General features: G+C 37.8%; 2 protein-coding genes across 3 annotated transcripts in view; both read right to left on the bottom strand.

Moving 5' to 3' along the window:
- Positions 1-614: 614 nt before the first annotated feature.
- Positions 615-2,393, bottom strand: LOC106165017 (nanos homolog 2). The gene is made up of 3 exons (XM_013543087.3): positions 2,220-2,393; positions 1,599-2,067; positions 615-1,300 (listed from the first exon to the last, which is right to left on the bottom strand). Exons 1-3 carry the CDS (start codon positions 2,276-2,278, stop codon positions 1,271-1,273), a joined length of 558 nt encoding a protein of 185 aa, XP_013398541.1. The 5' UTR covers positions 2,279-2,393; the 3' UTR covers positions 615-1,270.
- A 4,966-nt stretch (positions 2,394-7,359) lies between these two features.
- LOC106165049 (solute carrier family 71 member 1) overlaps positions 7,360-16,960 on the bottom strand; it is a 19,228-nt gene continuing 9,627 nt past the window's right edge. For both annotated transcript variants that reach the window (XM_013543137.2, XM_013543138.2), the window contains 10 exons: positions 12,879-13,006; positions 12,526-12,640; positions 12,141-12,359; positions 11,753-11,866; positions 10,958-11,029; positions 10,717-10,829; positions 10,324-10,421; positions 9,839-10,059; positions 8,683-8,809; positions 7,360-8,451 (listed from right to left, as the gene is read on the bottom strand). In XM_013543137.2, the coding sequence (XP_013398591.1) occupies positions 8,420-8,451; positions 8,683-8,809; positions 9,839-10,059; positions 10,324-10,421; positions 10,717-10,829; positions 10,958-11,029; positions 11,753-11,866; positions 12,141-12,359; positions 12,526-12,640; positions 12,879-13,006 (1,239 nt within the window). In that variant the 3' untranslated portion in view covers positions 7,360-8,419. The remainder of the gene's footprint in view (positions 8,452-8,682; positions 8,810-9,838; positions 10,060-10,323; positions 10,422-10,716; positions 10,830-10,957; positions 11,030-11,752; positions 11,867-12,140; positions 12,360-12,525; positions 12,641-12,878; positions 13,007-16,960) is intronic.

Genomic DNA, 16,960 nt, shown 5'->3' with positions numbered 1-16,960 from the left:
CACAGCCGAGAATTAATTACAGCTTTGGAATTAACTCACTCACTCTGCTAGTTAATTATACTGCGGGGTATTCGGGGGGCACACCGTGATCACTAGATACCGCCAATGGATTTTTGGATCTTACGAATTTAGATTTTTCATGTGAACGGTGCCTAAGTGCAATCAGCTTAACTGAATGACACACCTCTAGGGGTAATTACAGAGCTGGATCAACTCAACAAGAAGGATACGCCTCTCTGAATGTTCCAAATCCACATATGACATCCCTTTCCAAGATTTTTTCCAATTTTCATGGGATCTTCAAAATGCCAAAATTTTAATTGAGCAAGAATAGAATTAATTCCTCATTTTTCCTTCACCAGACCACAAATTTAATGTTTCTTTGAGCATTAGCTTTTAAAAAGAGGGCAAGTAAGATAATAGGCCCCATTTACACAGGGGGATAACTAGTCAGAGGGTCAAATATAGTACCCCTTCAATGCTTGCAGTCTAATCCATTAATACACTGAATAGATATTACATGGGGAAGTATTCAAGTGAGTCAGCTACATTTAACCCTCCTATTCTGAATGGGGCCATAGTTGTTCTTTTTTATTAAGAAAAGATCCAAGTCATTTTTTGAAATGTCAATTCAAACTTTATTATTAAGAATGCCTCTTTAATAAATGTGCCTATGCTAATAACAATTGAATTCTTCCCCACTGGGGAAATTTAAAACAACAAAATATATAATAACTACAAAATTGGGAACCTGTACATGTTCTCCAATGGAATGATTAAAAAATTGCATAGAACAAAACTGCTATTCAACTTTCAAAATCACTGAAAAATGTTATGAATGAATACTAAAATACTACTGATAAAGGAAAATATTGCTTACAATTCAGCCTATTTGCTTAAGAGGTTACACTGTCTACAAAATTACTACTGAAAGGTTTTCAACTTGAACATGCAGTCTTAATAAATGTACTTCAGTAATGTTATTGCCATTTAATTGTAATACTTATTATAAACTACAATACGTTCAAGTTTCTTTTGTACAATGACTACAAATCACTGTAAATAACAAATCAATATAGGTGTAAAACTACTAAAATATATATTTTACAGTAAGAAAAAATTAAACATGGCATTTATTGAGTGGCACACAAGTTTTTAGGACACAAACTTATACTGCTCTCAACCTGTGATGACAGTTCAAATTATAGAGGTATAAAAACATTTTGCCTGGATAATTCCTCCCACTTCATAACTTAACCACTTGGACCTTTCAACACAAGGCAGTGGCTTTCCCAATCTCCTGAAACAAATAATATTCAACAAAATAAAATTTCAACATCTTCATTTTCTAATGTGGTGAGATTTAGAATATCATAATGATATTACCATGTGCATAACTGGGGGGAACATTCCCTATACCTTTTCACGTTCACTTTCTTGTCCGATTAATTTTTTTCATTTATACAAAAAATTGGTAGGTGATAGTAATATTAGAAGATACAAAATAACAAAGCAGATATAATGTTTCAATGCGATCTCCAAAATATTTTAGTAGATGCGTGGGAAAATAACATATAGTAAAAATAAATTTTACCAACCTGTAAAGTATTTGGGGTTCTCTTTGGGCAATATTTCTTAGTATGCGCCTTAGATCCAGTGGCTCCACAGTAAGGGCAGGTGTAAGCAGACAGGACAGGGCAAACGACGTGTCCCTGGTCATCCTTCAGGCGGTGACTGGTAAACCACGACTTTGGTTCGTTGTTGTTGCGGCAGAACACACAGACACTGCGCCCCATCCCCTGGTTCTGGTCGGCGCGGCCGCCGCTGTGGCTACTCCCGCTGCTACTTGTCCGGCGGCGCTGATTCCCGGAGTTGGCACTGCAGTTCTCTCTCAGGGCCCACAACAGCCTGTCGAACTCGTCAATGTCACTTGACCTGCCGTTTCTTTCCCAGTCATCAAAGGGATCTATGTCAAATTCCTTGTCTACACGGGGAACACGAACATCAACTAACGACTGCTCATCTGCCTGCTTTAAGCAAACTGAGGCTCTGCTCGGAGGTGGCAAGCTGAAAATAAGATTATTTCATATTTGAAGTAACGAAAGTTTTCTTCTCAATTTTAATTTAAAAATTGTATTTTTCTTACTTCAAGCAAATCAATTCGAGTATCACTAAGAAAGACGTACTTAATGTTACATCTTAAACGCTCGTATTCTTACCTAAACAATCTTGTCAGCTCTTCGGAAAGACCTGAGCACGGGGGATAAAACGCTGCCATTTGGAAGTTTTTGAGTCTATCTGAAGACTTTTCGTACTTCCCCGCTAATAAATCGGTCCGTGGAGGAGGCGGAGCTTTGCTCGCAATTAGGGCTATTACGCATGTGTAACAGCTCTGAGCACGCGCATTTTCTAATTCACCGAAGATTCTTCTTCAGATTGACACCTATCAATTAAGATAAGCAGGAGAGCATGAAGACAGTTGGGCGACAAATTTTGCCTGTTTGGTGACGTAAGTCAGCTGAACACTAAACCTCTGGGAAGGTCAATGCATTGAGCGAAGAGGTGGTATCTTTGTTAGTTCGAAGCGCCACGCTATTTGCAATCAAATGAATGGCTGCTAACAAGTTTGTTGAAAAATAAAAGGATCTTTTAAGTAGTTGCTGAGAGATGAGATAAAAGTAGGACAAAAATTTAAAGATGAGAGAGGCCGGCGAACAGTGGGGGGTCTAGTGCGTGACCCTACAATGACCTTTTTAGAACTTTTTAAGTTTGATTTTTCGTCGTACTTACAATGAAAAAGTTCTCTTTTTAAGTAGATCCCCCTTCTCTCTCTCTGATTTGGAAAGAAAGAGAAAAAATTCTATGTAAAAAGGGATATGTATATATATTTATATATATATATATATTGAAATGATGTGATTTTTTTTAGTATTTTAAGTGTGTTCACATGCATCGATATTCAAAGGATACCGGGACTAGTCTCAATAATGTCCAATTCTTTTGTCTTTTGTTTTTGTTTACGATGGTAACTTTGACATAGTGGCCTCCTAGTTGATTGCATTCAGTTTTATTTTTACTAATCCCCTCGATCTGCTTTGCTGGTAACACAGAGAAAAGAACGTGACAGACATTTAAAAGTCGTGGGAAATAGAGAAGGCTAGGTATACCTACTATAAGGGTATAAGAACCAAAACGGCTGATAAGAAATTCCCTTCGTTTAATTAGTTTTCTACATATCTCTGTCATAAAAAAAGGTAGCCTTTAAAAAGATTGGAGGGAAATACGAGTCAACGTTTGCTGAACGGAACGGTGGATTCCGCACAACAAGACGAAGGTAGCACATCACTGTTCTGTTCTGTTTTGAAATAAATCAAGTTTTGTGATTATGAACCATCATATGATAGTGGTGGATTTAGAGGAGGGTCATGGGGGGAGGGGGGGGGGGTCCCGGACCCCCCTTCAAATAATCCTGGATCTGCCCCTTGATATGATTTAATAACAAACACGGGTACTTTTCATGGTACATATAAGTTATGTCAAATAATCTCGGTCAGATATTTCCCATGAATAATGATGAGTTCTGCGCCATCTAATAGAAATACTGTAAAGGAGGGGTTTCAAGATGAATTTTTGTATATCCGACTGCTTTGCCTTGCCTTGAAGGCTTTACCGTACGTGAAAAGCCATCGTATTGTCATTGGGCATAAAATGATTAATGGAAAAAGGCGATCATAACCGTCTCCTGCAGTATCTCGCATCAATAGATAAAAAGCTACGCCACTTATTATCTTCTCCCTGGCCTGAATTAGAGCATATCATGATTGGATTTCAGCTATTAACAGCCATTTGTAAAAACTGTTCATTTGAGACCTGAGAGAGAGAGAGAGATGAGAGAGAGAGGGGGGGGGAGAGAAAGTGCGTGTGTGATGTCCTTACGACCTGGTGGTTCCTTGATTCAGGTTGGCACCTTGGTTGTTTTCAACGGAGACACTTACCATCAAATGTTTCAAGTCAAATTATCCGTGCACCACAACTCAAAAGGAGACTTAAAAGTATACAGTGTGCTCTGCACATCTCGTCACTTTATAACTCGGCTCATTATCTCAAAAAAACTTAATGAAAAATATATTTTTCTTTGGTACTAGGACCTATAATGTTAGGTGGGTCCTAGTTTGGTATCGGGTGATATGAACTGTGTCTTACTCAAATCTTTGCAGAACAAAGTTTGCCGATCCTGCCTGGGAGTCTAATATTTTTGTCTTATCGATATTCTTTATTATTTTCGACGCCTATTACTCTCAAAAAAGCAAAGTGGTCTGGTCTACACAAAAGTATACAGAAATAGGCACGTGTGGACATTGACCGCGCTATTATCAATAAGAAATACTGATATTTGTTTTCCTCATTGACTGCGTGTGAAGTAATCACTGGAGACAGTTTTTGTTGACTGCAATCCACCAGGGATTACACATTGAAGCATTGTTTATGACACAGGCCGCAACGGGGGCGAGGTGCTCGGTAGTCTAACTGATTATGATCACAGACCCCGTCTCTTTGCAAAGAAAACACAATGCGAATTGTCTCAGCCGCACACTGTTATGTTGTGTATTGTCATTATCTAAAGCGTGGGAAAGATAGAGAGAGAGAGAGAGAGAGAGAAATTGGGAGTTCGGTTTCATCAAGAAGTTCTTATAACTTCTTGGTTTCATGAACGCTAACTTGGACCAATGATATCACGTACTACGGAAAAATTCCCAACTTTCTCACTTTCACTTGTTTGGATCTTAAAAAAAAAAAATGAATTTCAAAACAATTCAAGTTTTAAAAACAAGGCAGCAAAGCTGTCAAATGTACAGACAAAAAGCAGGAAATAACTATGCACAAAATAGGCTAATGTCAATTCTGATGCAAAAGTACATTATGTTAAACTGCAAATTTAACATCAAATTTTAATTATGCTCAACAGGTAATACCAATGTAAGTAAAATGTGTAACAAGCATAAGGCTTCAGGCCCATGGGAGTTCAAGTTCACACTTTGAACATGTATAACTTCCAGAAAAAGAAGCCAATTAGACTGCTTTTCCAACTCAGGCTGCATGCCGATTTCGAACTTGACTTGCGTTTTAGTAAGATCAATTACTCCTGTGAGTTTCATGACAACAAGCCTATCGGTTTTTCTTGAAATGTGTTTACAGTGTTGCATATATGCTGAAAAGTGAAAAAAAAAAAGCATAACTACTACAATAAAGGCCCGATCATGCTGATTTTTGAACTTGACCTGTGTTTTATGAATATTCATCAGCTTTGTAAATATAAAGCCCAAAAGTAAAACTGCCTTCCACTTATCGTGCTTACAATGAAAGTGCACGGCGACGGCGATGACGGCGACGACAGACACAGGTGATGTCAATATGTACAGACACATCTATATATATTTACTGTACTGTTTAAGAACAGTAATTGACATGGTTTTTCTTAAATGGTCATCATGGGAACAGTGCCCAAAATATGTTTTTTTCAAATTTTGATGCAATATTACATAATGTTTAACAGCATAATGACCATCAATTTTTAATAATAAAATATTAGTATCATGGATGTTCAGAAAATGTGACTAGCAAAGGTCTTCAGGCCCATGGAACTTCAAAGTCACAACTTGAAAATGCCAAAATGTAAACAAGACAGCACTGTTCTGAAATGTTTTTTTTTTCCATTTTTAACAATTTTTAACATAAAACAAAATTAACAGTTTACTGCCATTTTTATATGATCAACTAAGAAAATTGATGATGGGAAAAATATCAACAGAGCAGTGTTAAATGTCCAATTTCTTCCATTCTGAGATTCTGAACATAGTGAATGATTGAATCTGACAAACTGCAATGATATGAGTTTTTTTCTATTTTTGAAACTTTATTACACAATACATGATAACAAGTTTACCATCTTTTTTACAAAATCAACTAACAATGTTGTAAAGATGCAGTTAATGTCAAACAAACACTTTTATGTATCTTATTAGTTTAATAATGAGACTGTTAACATGCCTAAGAATTGAATCTGAGGAAATGTGAAAAATATGCTGAAAAGTGAAAAAACAGCATAACTTCTACAATAATGGCCCGATCATACTGATTTTCGAACTTGACCTGCGTTTTATGAATATTCATCAGCTCTGTAAATATAAAGCCAAAAAGTAAAACTGCCCTCCACTTATCGTGTTTACAAGGAAAGTGCACGGCGCCGGCATCGGCATCGGCATCGCCATCGCCATCGCCATCGCCATCGGCGACGACAGACGCAGGTGATGGCAATATGTACAGACACATCTGTGTCTGTACATAATAAGAGAAACAACTACAAATAAATACTTAGTAACTGGTTTGTCTCAAACATATTGTTCCAATTTCTGTATTTTTTTTTCAAAGTTAGTGAAATTTGGGATTTTTAATGCAATAAATCTATACTAAATTGTTCTTTCAGGAGGGAAATTAACATCTTTCTTTTTGAAATTTTTGTGAATGTAAAAAGCTGTACATACAGGATAAATTTATTGGACTGGATGAGTTTGGCAGAGAGCCAAAAAGAATACATTTTTCATTGATGATAAAGATAATGCCATTACTTGTTCTATTGAAAATATAAGATTTTGATTCTTCACAAATGTTCTTACTCATAGCTCAATGAAAGAAAATATGCAAGATGTCTTCTTTAGCTACACCACAAAGAGACCAGTCGTTGTCATACAATTCCTATAATTTTCAAATACAATTTTACTGGCAAGAACCTTTGTCCTGCATAGTACAGAAACCACTCACATTTGGTTTTAGGGCTGTGGCAATAGTCCAAGGGTTCAAAAGTATGAAGGTCCATTGGTCCAAACGTTCACTATAGAACCTTCGGACCAATGGATCCTTGATTAAAAAATGATAAAAATGTTACCATTTTTCCGGACAGTGAACCTGCGGACTATCGAGATGCCCCCTTGGTTTCCTTTGTCCCTATGAAGCAGTTCTTATTGACCTCTTTGTACATCAAAATTTAGTTCCGAGTTTTGTTATAACCTGAATACCACTGCTCAATTTTCTTGTGCAGCAGAACCAGAAGCAATTTTGGACATTGAAAGCACATTTAATTTGTTATTCAACTGGAAAAAAAATTGAAAAACCACCAACACCCATCCCTTCACATTTTTAAATATTCTTTTTCAATATTAACATTCTTTTAAATATTATTTTAAAGTATTAATTGAAAAATTAAAAATTTATCCCTATCCCTTCCTCTTAAAAAAACATCAAAACATCCTACCCATCTCACACCCAAAATGAAAAGGCAATAACAACAAATAACAAAAAAACTTGTTTTTTTTAAATTAAAATCAATTTAATTGATGTTTTTTTTTTTAATATAAAACTTATATGGTACTACAACAATCATCCATTTACTTCCTGCCATTTACCTGGTCAATGCACTAGTAAAGCACTTTTCTAACATCAGTGACACATATCAGTCACTGCTTGAATGTTTCTTAAATGTTACAATTTAGTTTTTCAAACAACAACTCAAATTCAGCTTAAATGTATGGCTTTTGTGACATGTTCTAGTCAAATCCATCCTGCCTGTTTCCTGCAACCTGATCCACCTGCATGTCAGTTTTTTCATCAACTAGACTTAAACTGTGAAGAGCATGTCCTCATCTGGATAAAATGCAAGTTTTGTTTCATATTCTGCTATAGAAATAATATCCAGTATTTTGCAGTTCCTCATGAAAAGTTTGAAGAGCAACTGCATGTATTGAGTTAGTATTAGTAAGGCGTACAACTGTAGAGGTGGCATACATACAGAATATTTAGGTCAGATACACGGTGGGACAGCAGCAAAATGGTATCAAAATGGTCTCCATTTCCAACAGAAAAAAAATGTTGGTACATAAATACATGAAAACGGCTATGCTATTGCAATCAACTTGTCTTACACAGGGATCCTTTTTTCAAGTAACCATGCTGTAATCCAAATGTATTTAATAACCTTGCTGTTACTGTTCTGTCTGCCAGTGCAGCAGGTTCTCATAATATTATGAAAATTATTTCTCTATCTTGAGATTCACAGAATACCTGTGAGCTTCACTTCTCTTTCTCATTCACTACTGACAAGGCAACAAGTTACTTGCTCAGGATGACAGGCTGCAAGGTTTAAAGATCCAAAGGGATCCATCAATCCTTACTGAACTGAATTTGCGTTACAAACTGCTAAGTATTGTATGACAGAGACTTTGACAGGTGTTCTGTTGGCATGGGCAACATACCCATGTCTATGAACAAAATGTTAGTACCAGCAATGTATCCAAGTAAAACAACACAATGTTAGCACATAATTTGGACAGGGCAAATGTAGACCCAGTGTACTAAACTGTCACTGTCATGCCTCTTCTTCACTGGATATTAAGGCTTCTGAAATGCAAATAATAGAAATATTTTAGAAATGAAAAATACTACGTTTTACTTCAGTTGATATTAAATTAAGTACACATCTTAAATGAATAACTAACAGCAAACAAATACAAATGATTCACATAGTTTATAAAACTCATCACAAAAACAAAGTTTTGAATAAAATCAGTACAATTAAAGGATAAGTAAACCTATAATTGACAAGCAAGATTATTTATTTTTTAGTTTTACCTTTGTCATGACTATAAGTTCTTTTGTTTAGATTTGTGTGTGGATTTTCTGGAATGAATATTGCCACAAGGAGGGCTAAGATGACTAGAATGGCACCAAAAGCAAATGGAGGACCTGGAACTACAGACTGAAAAGAAACAAAAAGGTTTAAACTCAATAGAAAAATGTAATTATTTTAACAATCTATTAAGACAATCTATTTTTGTGAAATATAATACAAAATCAACAGTCATTAAATAGTCTAATAAAAAGCTAAAAATTATTTCTTGATAAAAAGTTGCAACTGGACATAGATTAACATCACAGGTAAGGGCATCAGAATTTGCACCTACTTCATCCCTACTGGTCAATAGAAGAAGATAAAGCAGCTAACTAGTGTAGAGGCAAATAGCTCACTGGAACACAATGAAGCGTTGGCAAGAGCTACCAGTATTTCATAGATGCTTTAAGTTGCCATATACATGGAAAACGACTGTGTAAGACAAATAAATTGCATAAAACTTCTTTGTACTGCAATTTGGATCTATCATCCACACAGAACTCGCGAAGATGAAGGAGACCAGCATCAGAAAGCTGGAGAACCAGGTATCCATTCAGTAAAACAGATTTTTTGCCAAACTGCTAACCAAATGAACATGTCGAGTAAATTGGATAGGGTTTTGTGACTGTCACTGGACAAGGTGGTAATTTTGTGAGTGAAAACACTTGTGAAAAGAGACCTGCAGCCATGAATAAATGACAATGTTCTTGCAGCCAAAATACAGAGGAAAAAGGCAGAAAATCACCAGTGTTATAATGAGGAATGTTAGGATGAGAAAATATTATTCAAAAAGCTACAAACACAAGACTTAGATCTAATAGATGCATGTGATAGTGACAAAGGAGCCTTATTGTTATATATCAGGACCATTAACAGTCTGATAGTGCAATTAAGGTTCACCTCTTAATTCTTTTATAATCATGTATAATTTTTGGATAATCTTTTCACGTTGCAAAGTTTACTTCACATCCTACTGACATTAGTCTAAATAAACAGGTAATGCCATCATTAAAATTTCCAAAACATTATCAATTCCACCAAATGTAACAAATCAAATCAAATATTATTTGGGCATAATCTTTGATTTGTTACAGTGGACCTAAAAAAAGAACTCACATCTATTGTCCTATTTGGCATTGGTTCCATGTGAACAAAAGAGGTTTGATTGGTGAGAGGCTGGAGGGTGGTAGTTGGCTTTGCATGAATGAGTGGCTTCTCTGCGTCTGATGACATCTCATTCAAGTCAACATGGAACAGAAAGAAGATAAATCCATAAAGCGCTGGTCCCAGCCCATTGCACAGTCCCCGGATTCCTGTGATGATCCCCTGGGCTACACCTGGAATGATAAGATTAAACACCTGACATAAACTAAGATTTCGGTCCTGCTCACTTCTCACACCCCCGTCTTCCAATTTAATAGAGATGGCCTGTCACAGTAAATTTGCAAGTGTTTCTGATCACTCTTCAGGGTAAATCTTACATCTAAAACCTGAAACTACCCACTCTTGAGTCAACCAAATTGGATATAAAACATAAAAGCAGTTACTATTGAACAAAGTCGGTTGATAAATGACCTAGTCATATGTGTTATTGGACTTACCTTGTTGGTCAGCATCAGCGTGAGCAGAGGCAAATGCACTGATGGCTGGATATGTAATGCTGGACATGGCTGCAATAGCCCCAGCTGACCACATCATCCTGAAACAAGTAAGATTAAGACATCTGTGAGTGAGTATGCCTTTTGCCGTGATAAAACATGTCTGGTGCCCTATTCACTTTGGTAATAATTAGAGTCCAACACAAGTTGACCTGCTGACCTGCAACGTTGTCTTTCTAGCATTAAAACATTGATACAAGCCTCCGCTCTGGTAAACAAGCATCTTATTACTCTACTACATACTATACATAAATATTCATCTTATCCAACTGTACCATTAAATATATAGACTCAATTTGGCATATTGTAAATGACAAACTAGATGGTATTACTTACCAAGGCTGTGAACCAAAGCCATACCAGGCCAGCTGCACCATCTCACAAGTAAGTCCCACTATAATAGCATGCTTACTGCCTAGGTACTTCATTAAGAAGGCTAGGATAACAGTCTGAAAATAGATTCAAACATATGGGGTTAATATAGTATTTTTGTTTTTAAAAAACTTACAAAAAATCTTCATTTATGCAAAGCACTATATTTTACAGCATTTCCAGTGTCTTTTCTATCCTTACTCACCTGAGCAAACACTGACAACACCCCTACAACAGCTATAAAAGATGCCACTGCTTCTTCTGAGAATCCCATTATCTGGAAAAATGTACAGTATACACTGCATGCAACTTAAAGATTGAAAAAAATGCTGTTATTACTGAACAAATTATCTTATGGGATAAATTGTAGGCATTTGTACATTCAGTTTTTTTTACAATTGTGTAATCGGATAAGGCCAGATCATACTGACGAGAGAATTGAGGATACAAATATTCTAGGGATTCGGGCCTTCGTAGTCATCCGCAACAGAATTGACCAAAAATGACAAATTTTCCGTAATAGTATGCTGATAAGAACACTATGAATTACGAACATATTATGTATTGTATAACAGTATATGTATCACGATTAAAACTGGATGCCATTGCAGATGTTCGCAAATCAGACGCAACAGAAATGTTTAAATCCTGACAAATCTGTAATATTTGAACTAGATCATTTACATTTGTGATAGGGTTGCTCTACATAAGGTTACCCTGGAGTTGTGGATAAGAGCAGAAAACAGTGCATGTTTTGCAAATGTACTACTTTTGTTTTGCGTATGTATGCTGCGCATATCATCCACAACCAAAATTTTGGACATCTCAAAAATCTAGGGAAGAGAAACAAGTGCCTCTGCGGATTATTACGGACATGTACGGATGCTGGCCAAATGATACAAGCATGTATCACAAATATTGTGGATGTTTAGCAAATATCAAGCAGTATGGTGCAAAATTCATGTGTGGAGACATGTAGATTTCTAACAAATCAACTCACCAGTTTTAGATATACAAAGAAACAGGAGTATTCTCCAGCTTCTGGTAGATAGGATAAAAATACTGTTACACACAACATGAGTATTAACTGATCTTGACCAATTTTTCTCAAAGCCTGAAAAGAACAGGGAAAAAGAAACTTTAATAGACAGTTAAGTCTTTTCTCAACTTACAATTAGAACTATGTACTTAAACATAATTACATTGTTTATGGGTTTTTTTAATGAAATATTCAACTGATTCTAAAACATGAGTTTTAAAGCACAATGAATATGAAGAATAAATGTCACTAAGGGTTTAAGCACCAGAGAAAATGTGAGAAAATGCTCCACATAGAGATTTTGTAGGCCTAATATTACTTTCTACATTACCACAAGAAATCTACTTACACCAAATGGATCAGCCTTCTCCCAAGAGATGTGTGATCCCCAGGAAGACGGTCGTAATTTTTCTGGCAACGACTCCGGCACTGCCACAAGTATAAAGAGCACATCTAGTAAGGCTATTGCAGTGGCTAGGGCCACAACTAACTTCTCACTGTACATGTGACCCAAGTAAGCACCAATGGCAGGACTGGTCACAAGGCTTGCAGCAAATGTTGCAGACACCTATAAAATTCAAGAAACAAATACTCAGATCTTAGTTCAGAGGTATCATCAGGAGAGATCAGTCACCTTCATGTGTTTGGGCAAACAATGAACTGAGCATTCTGCTGTATGAAATTGGAAAAAAATTGTATGTCTGTGCATGTCTGTGTGTATGCATTTCACTGACCAGTCCATAAGCAGCACTTCTGTCTTCCTCTGTTGTGATATCAGCTACATAGGCAAACACTACACTGAAGGTGACAGCAAAGATTCCTGAGATTGAGATCATGGTAAAGTACCACCTGAAAACACACAAATTTATGTACCAGATGTTATAAAAGTCTGTTGCTAGTGCATTTATTTAAAATAAAATACCCAACACTAAGATGACTGAATATAATGATATTTTACTTAATTGTAACCAAAAAATACAGTACGTACCTAAAACAATAAATGAGATAATGAACTGTTAAAAAAACTATGCTATGAGTATGCACATTTAAAAGGGCACCAATTAGTTAATGATTGCAAATTACTTACATAGGACTAAACTTCATGAGTGGTATAGGAGCACATGTAAAAGAGACAGTAAGCAACAGAAATGGCTTGCGACCCCATATGTCTGACAGTGCCCCCACCAGAGGAGCTGACAGGAATGACAGGATGCCCTTAAAACAGAAATACAGGAATCAATATGTATGGTCTTAAATTTTTGGCCCCACCTGCACCAACTACAAAAAAACAGCATGTCCATATAAACAATACATGTGAATAACTGACAGTGTCCTCACCAAAGAAGTTGCCAGTGTGTTGAAACCAACTATTATTATTATTATTATTTACTGTTATTTAATTGCTACAGGATTATTTCCAGGAGAATGTTAAGTACTCTATGTATAGATCTGAAGACCCCTTTCTGTAAATTTGTAGCCCTTTCACTTCGCTAGCCTCCTAGCGCTGTCTCTGTATTGGGGTTAGATTATTGTATAACGGGTAGTGGCGCTTTCAATCTCGTGAGGGGTGTCGGCCGGACTCCATTGGTCAGTAACCCCCATGTTACGGGGATAAGTGGCGTGATCGATCTGGTGAGGGGTGTTGGCTGGATGTTATTGGCCAGAAACTCTGATATTAGTTAGTTACACTTAGAATGATCTTCATTCACTCACACGATACTCAGAAGATACACGCCGTTCTAGTTCTTCAGTAGGAAGACCCAACTCCGTCAACCGTAGGAGTTAAAGTAAGCGTTTTTATTTTGTTGACAAGTTATTGAGTTTATAGTATGTTTTAAGGTTTTTTTTTGTTAAGTTATATGATTTAGTTTGTAAACATACCTTAAATTGCTGCCGCGACGATCTTTGATAGCGTTCAGTGTCATTTAACGATGCAGATTTACTTAGGGTGATTTCGTGTTTGTTTTCGTTTGCGCAATGTGTCACTACAATTTATCTGGCGTATTTCATTGTATAAACCCTCTGTAAAAGCTATATTCAATCGTAGAACGGCTATTACGGTAATGTGCCATGAATTTCGAACAGTAGAAAATAATTAAATTTGGGAAAAGATCGTTCTGGCCGAAATTCATGAAATGGAGGTGCTCAGAACTTCCGAAAGTTCGAATTTCATGGAATTCTGTCAATTTTGACCGGAAGTTGTCTGTTCGTCGCTAGGCCTTCTGTTATCTTCTCCCGACGATCTATTTAGAGTTACCATAATGTATGATGTGTGAGTGTCGGTAATTGCGACCAAAGATATACACGTACTTTCACCCGATCACTGTGTATGGCCCATAGATAGAGCGGTACTGTTGTCTAGGGCCGCAAAACAGCACGTCCTTGCACCATTTATAAAATAATGCGTCAGTAGTGTCGTTTTTCAAACGCGATTCTGGCAGCCAGAAACTAGTGTCGTTTTTCAAAAACGATCCTGGCGCTCAGAACGGGAGTGGACGGAGGGAGAGATGGCCGACGATTAGCGTCTGTCACGGCCAGATAACCTTTACTATGGAAGCTTAGTGTTACCGTTGCTCCTTTCCGTGCACTGAAACTGAGACGACAGCCGATCAGTGTCTATGGCGCACGTGCAGGTAGCCTTCATCTGCGATAAGTGTCTTCCGCGACCAGGTTCGTTGCCTTTACCGTTAAAGTCGGGCGGAGCTTTACGCGCGAATGCGTCCTCATCTCGCCGTTCGCGGGTCGGTGTCTCCGACGCATACGTAGCCTTCCCTGCAGAAGCCGGCCTCGGCACTACGGCCTCTCCTCCGTGCAGAGAGGCCACTACGACCGCAGATCGGTATGTGCGGCGCACAGGTAGCCTTCGCCACGGCAGCCGAACTGTGTATTACGGTCTCTCTCCGTCTTGCGCTGCGACCAAGATGACCGCTGATTGTTGTCTGCGATCAAATATACTAGGTTTGGGGGGGGGGGGGGGTGCAGGGCCGTTTTTTTTTTTTTTTCGCTCAGGCAACCCAATCTTAACCAGCAGCAGCAACTGATTTCCTGGCGCATAGTTGCGTCAATGTACGCATTTGAAAAGCGTGTACGTTTTGTCATTGAAACCATCTTCAAACAAACGCGAGAGATAGGTAATCTAGAGTAAACCGAAAAGGCAGCTTTTATATTCGTTCAAGGGACTGGAAGATCGACAATGGGAGATAGTGAGCGACCTGAGCGCGACAGTAAGTCAATTTCCACACTAGTTCAAGGGACTTCGTTAGTATATTCGTCAGCAAGAGATCGTCAGCGATCCGAGCAAGCATAGAAGCTTGGACTTTTTGTCCATGCTAGAAGGCAATTTTCATGTAGTCAGTAGGATATGGTTTGCTGGTTTGCGACAGGGGCGTAACCAGGCATACGCACGGATACACTGTGCGTATATAATTTTTTGGCCAACCATGATATTATTCTCCATAAATCTAGTGTACTTTTCAAGGAATATTATCGAAAATCCCCTTCGATTATATGTTAAGGTCACCTGAATGTACAAATTCTCTGTATAATTTATATATGCACCATTGTTCTGACACCCTTCTCGTTTGCTTTCACAGAACTGAGGTAAACAATACTAGTTACCATCTGAAGTCCGATCTTAATCGTCCATCTAGCTGGAACTTGCTTTACCTCTTAATTAGAGGGTAAAGTGCCCTTCAGCCCACAGGTAGCTTTTGTCTTGAGTGTATCGAACGCGATATTTATCTCAGATAAAAATCTACCTGTGTGTTATTTCAAAGAGCTGCTCCAGCAGACCTGGGGGCACTAAATAAATCTGATCATCGGGCTAAACAAGGAGCCAGAGAAACAAAGGAAGATTGATTTTTCCTGCAAAGTTTCAAAGAATTTTGACACGGACTTGATCGAGCTTAACCCTCCAAACTAACGGGGTGGCATGGGCAATTTTTACAAAATTTACAAACAATTAAATTTAGATATATTACAATTTTATCATTTAATATAATTTTGGGAGGCATGCACCCGCATGTAAGCTGGGTGATGTCAGTAAGCCCCTAGTTAAATAAATATACCCTTATGAGCAAGGCTTTTCCCAGTGAACTGTCCAGCCGTCATTTGGACGGCCGCTGACATCACCGGACGGCCTATATTTTCAAAGACGGCTAGAAGGCTTGCGACTTTTTTTTAATGACGTCTTGGCTTGTCGGGACAGCCGTGGACGTTGTAAGAAATTTTCTTAGAGTAATTTGACGTACCTAGCTTTTATGATGCGTCACAAATGAATGGTACTACTTTGTAGTGTACGCTGATATTCAGTCACGACGAAACTACTTCCTAAAGCTTACAAAACACAATAAATGTTTCTATGAACTTTAAGATACACATTCCACGCCGTATGCAGCAGTGACAAGAGTGACCTTCATGCGGTACAAAACACTAAGCAAACTACAGGCCAATTTGTGAAAGGGGACACCTTCCGGACCTTCATACGCACGGCAACTGACAAAGCTGATTGACAAAAAGGAAAATTTCAAATTTTCAGCGAGAGATGGTTCGCAATCCGAGAGAGACCAGGAGGCAATTTTCATATTTGTTAAAGAGACTTCGTAAGCCAAAGGGCGAGACGAGAACGCAATTTTCGTATCGTCAGCGTCGCAATCCGAGTGAAACGAGAAAGCTCATACTCGTTCAGTGGCTTTCGTTTGCGGCAGATCGTCAGCCGGAGATCGTTCTAGATTGTTTTTAACCCTCCATCCCTCCCCATTGGAATTTATTATTTTTAAAAATATTTTTCATTTCATTTGTACATTTCAAGGGACTTCATTAGCGGAAGATCGTCAAGAAAGCAATAATGGTAATCTTTATTGCAGCTCTTAATATTGCTCTTTTGTTCTGTTACTGAAGTCTCTACGATAACAATGCTATTGTGCGCCTCAGCAAAACTACCGATCGCTATCTCACACCGAATACTGCGGTAAAGAAACAACAGCCCGACAGTACAACTCTTAATAGATTCTCCTGTTATCTGAATGAATGGATATGACGATGTTGTTTAGCGTCCTAAACTAACTGTACTGATCGTTATCTTGCACCGTGGGCCGCACACGTAGTACTCAGGTAAAGGTACGCTAGGGCAACATTGCCGACTGTTAGATCTTTATAAGCGCGAGAATA

This window comes from Lingula anatina, chromosome 1 (genome assembly GCF_051362555.1).
Source record: "Lingula anatina isolate TDL-2025a chromosome 1, LinAna3.0, whole genome shotgun sequence".
Classification (NCBI taxonomy): Eukaryota; Metazoa; Brachiopoda; class Lingulata; order Lingulida; family Lingulidae; genus Lingula; species Lingula anatina.
Note: the sequence above shows the minus strand (reverse complement) of the source record. Positions and strands in the feature narration are given on the sequence as shown.

What these genes read in the sequence shown, in the direction of transcription:
- LOC106165017 (XM_013543087.3), bottom strand. Translation starts at nt 2,278, where the DNA reads ATGGCAGCGTTTTATCCCCCGTGCTCAGGTCTTTCCGAAGAGCTGACA. An exon ending in GAGCTGACAAGATTGTTTAG is followed by an intron (nt 2,068 to 2,219) that starts GTAAGAATACGA and finishes TCTTATTTTCAG; the next exon opens with CTTGCCACCTCCGAGCAGAG. An exon ending in GAACCCCAAATACTTTACAG is followed by an intron (nt 1,301 to 1,598) that starts GTTGGTAAAATT and finishes TATTTGTTTCAG; the next exon opens with GAGATTGGGAAAGCCACTGC.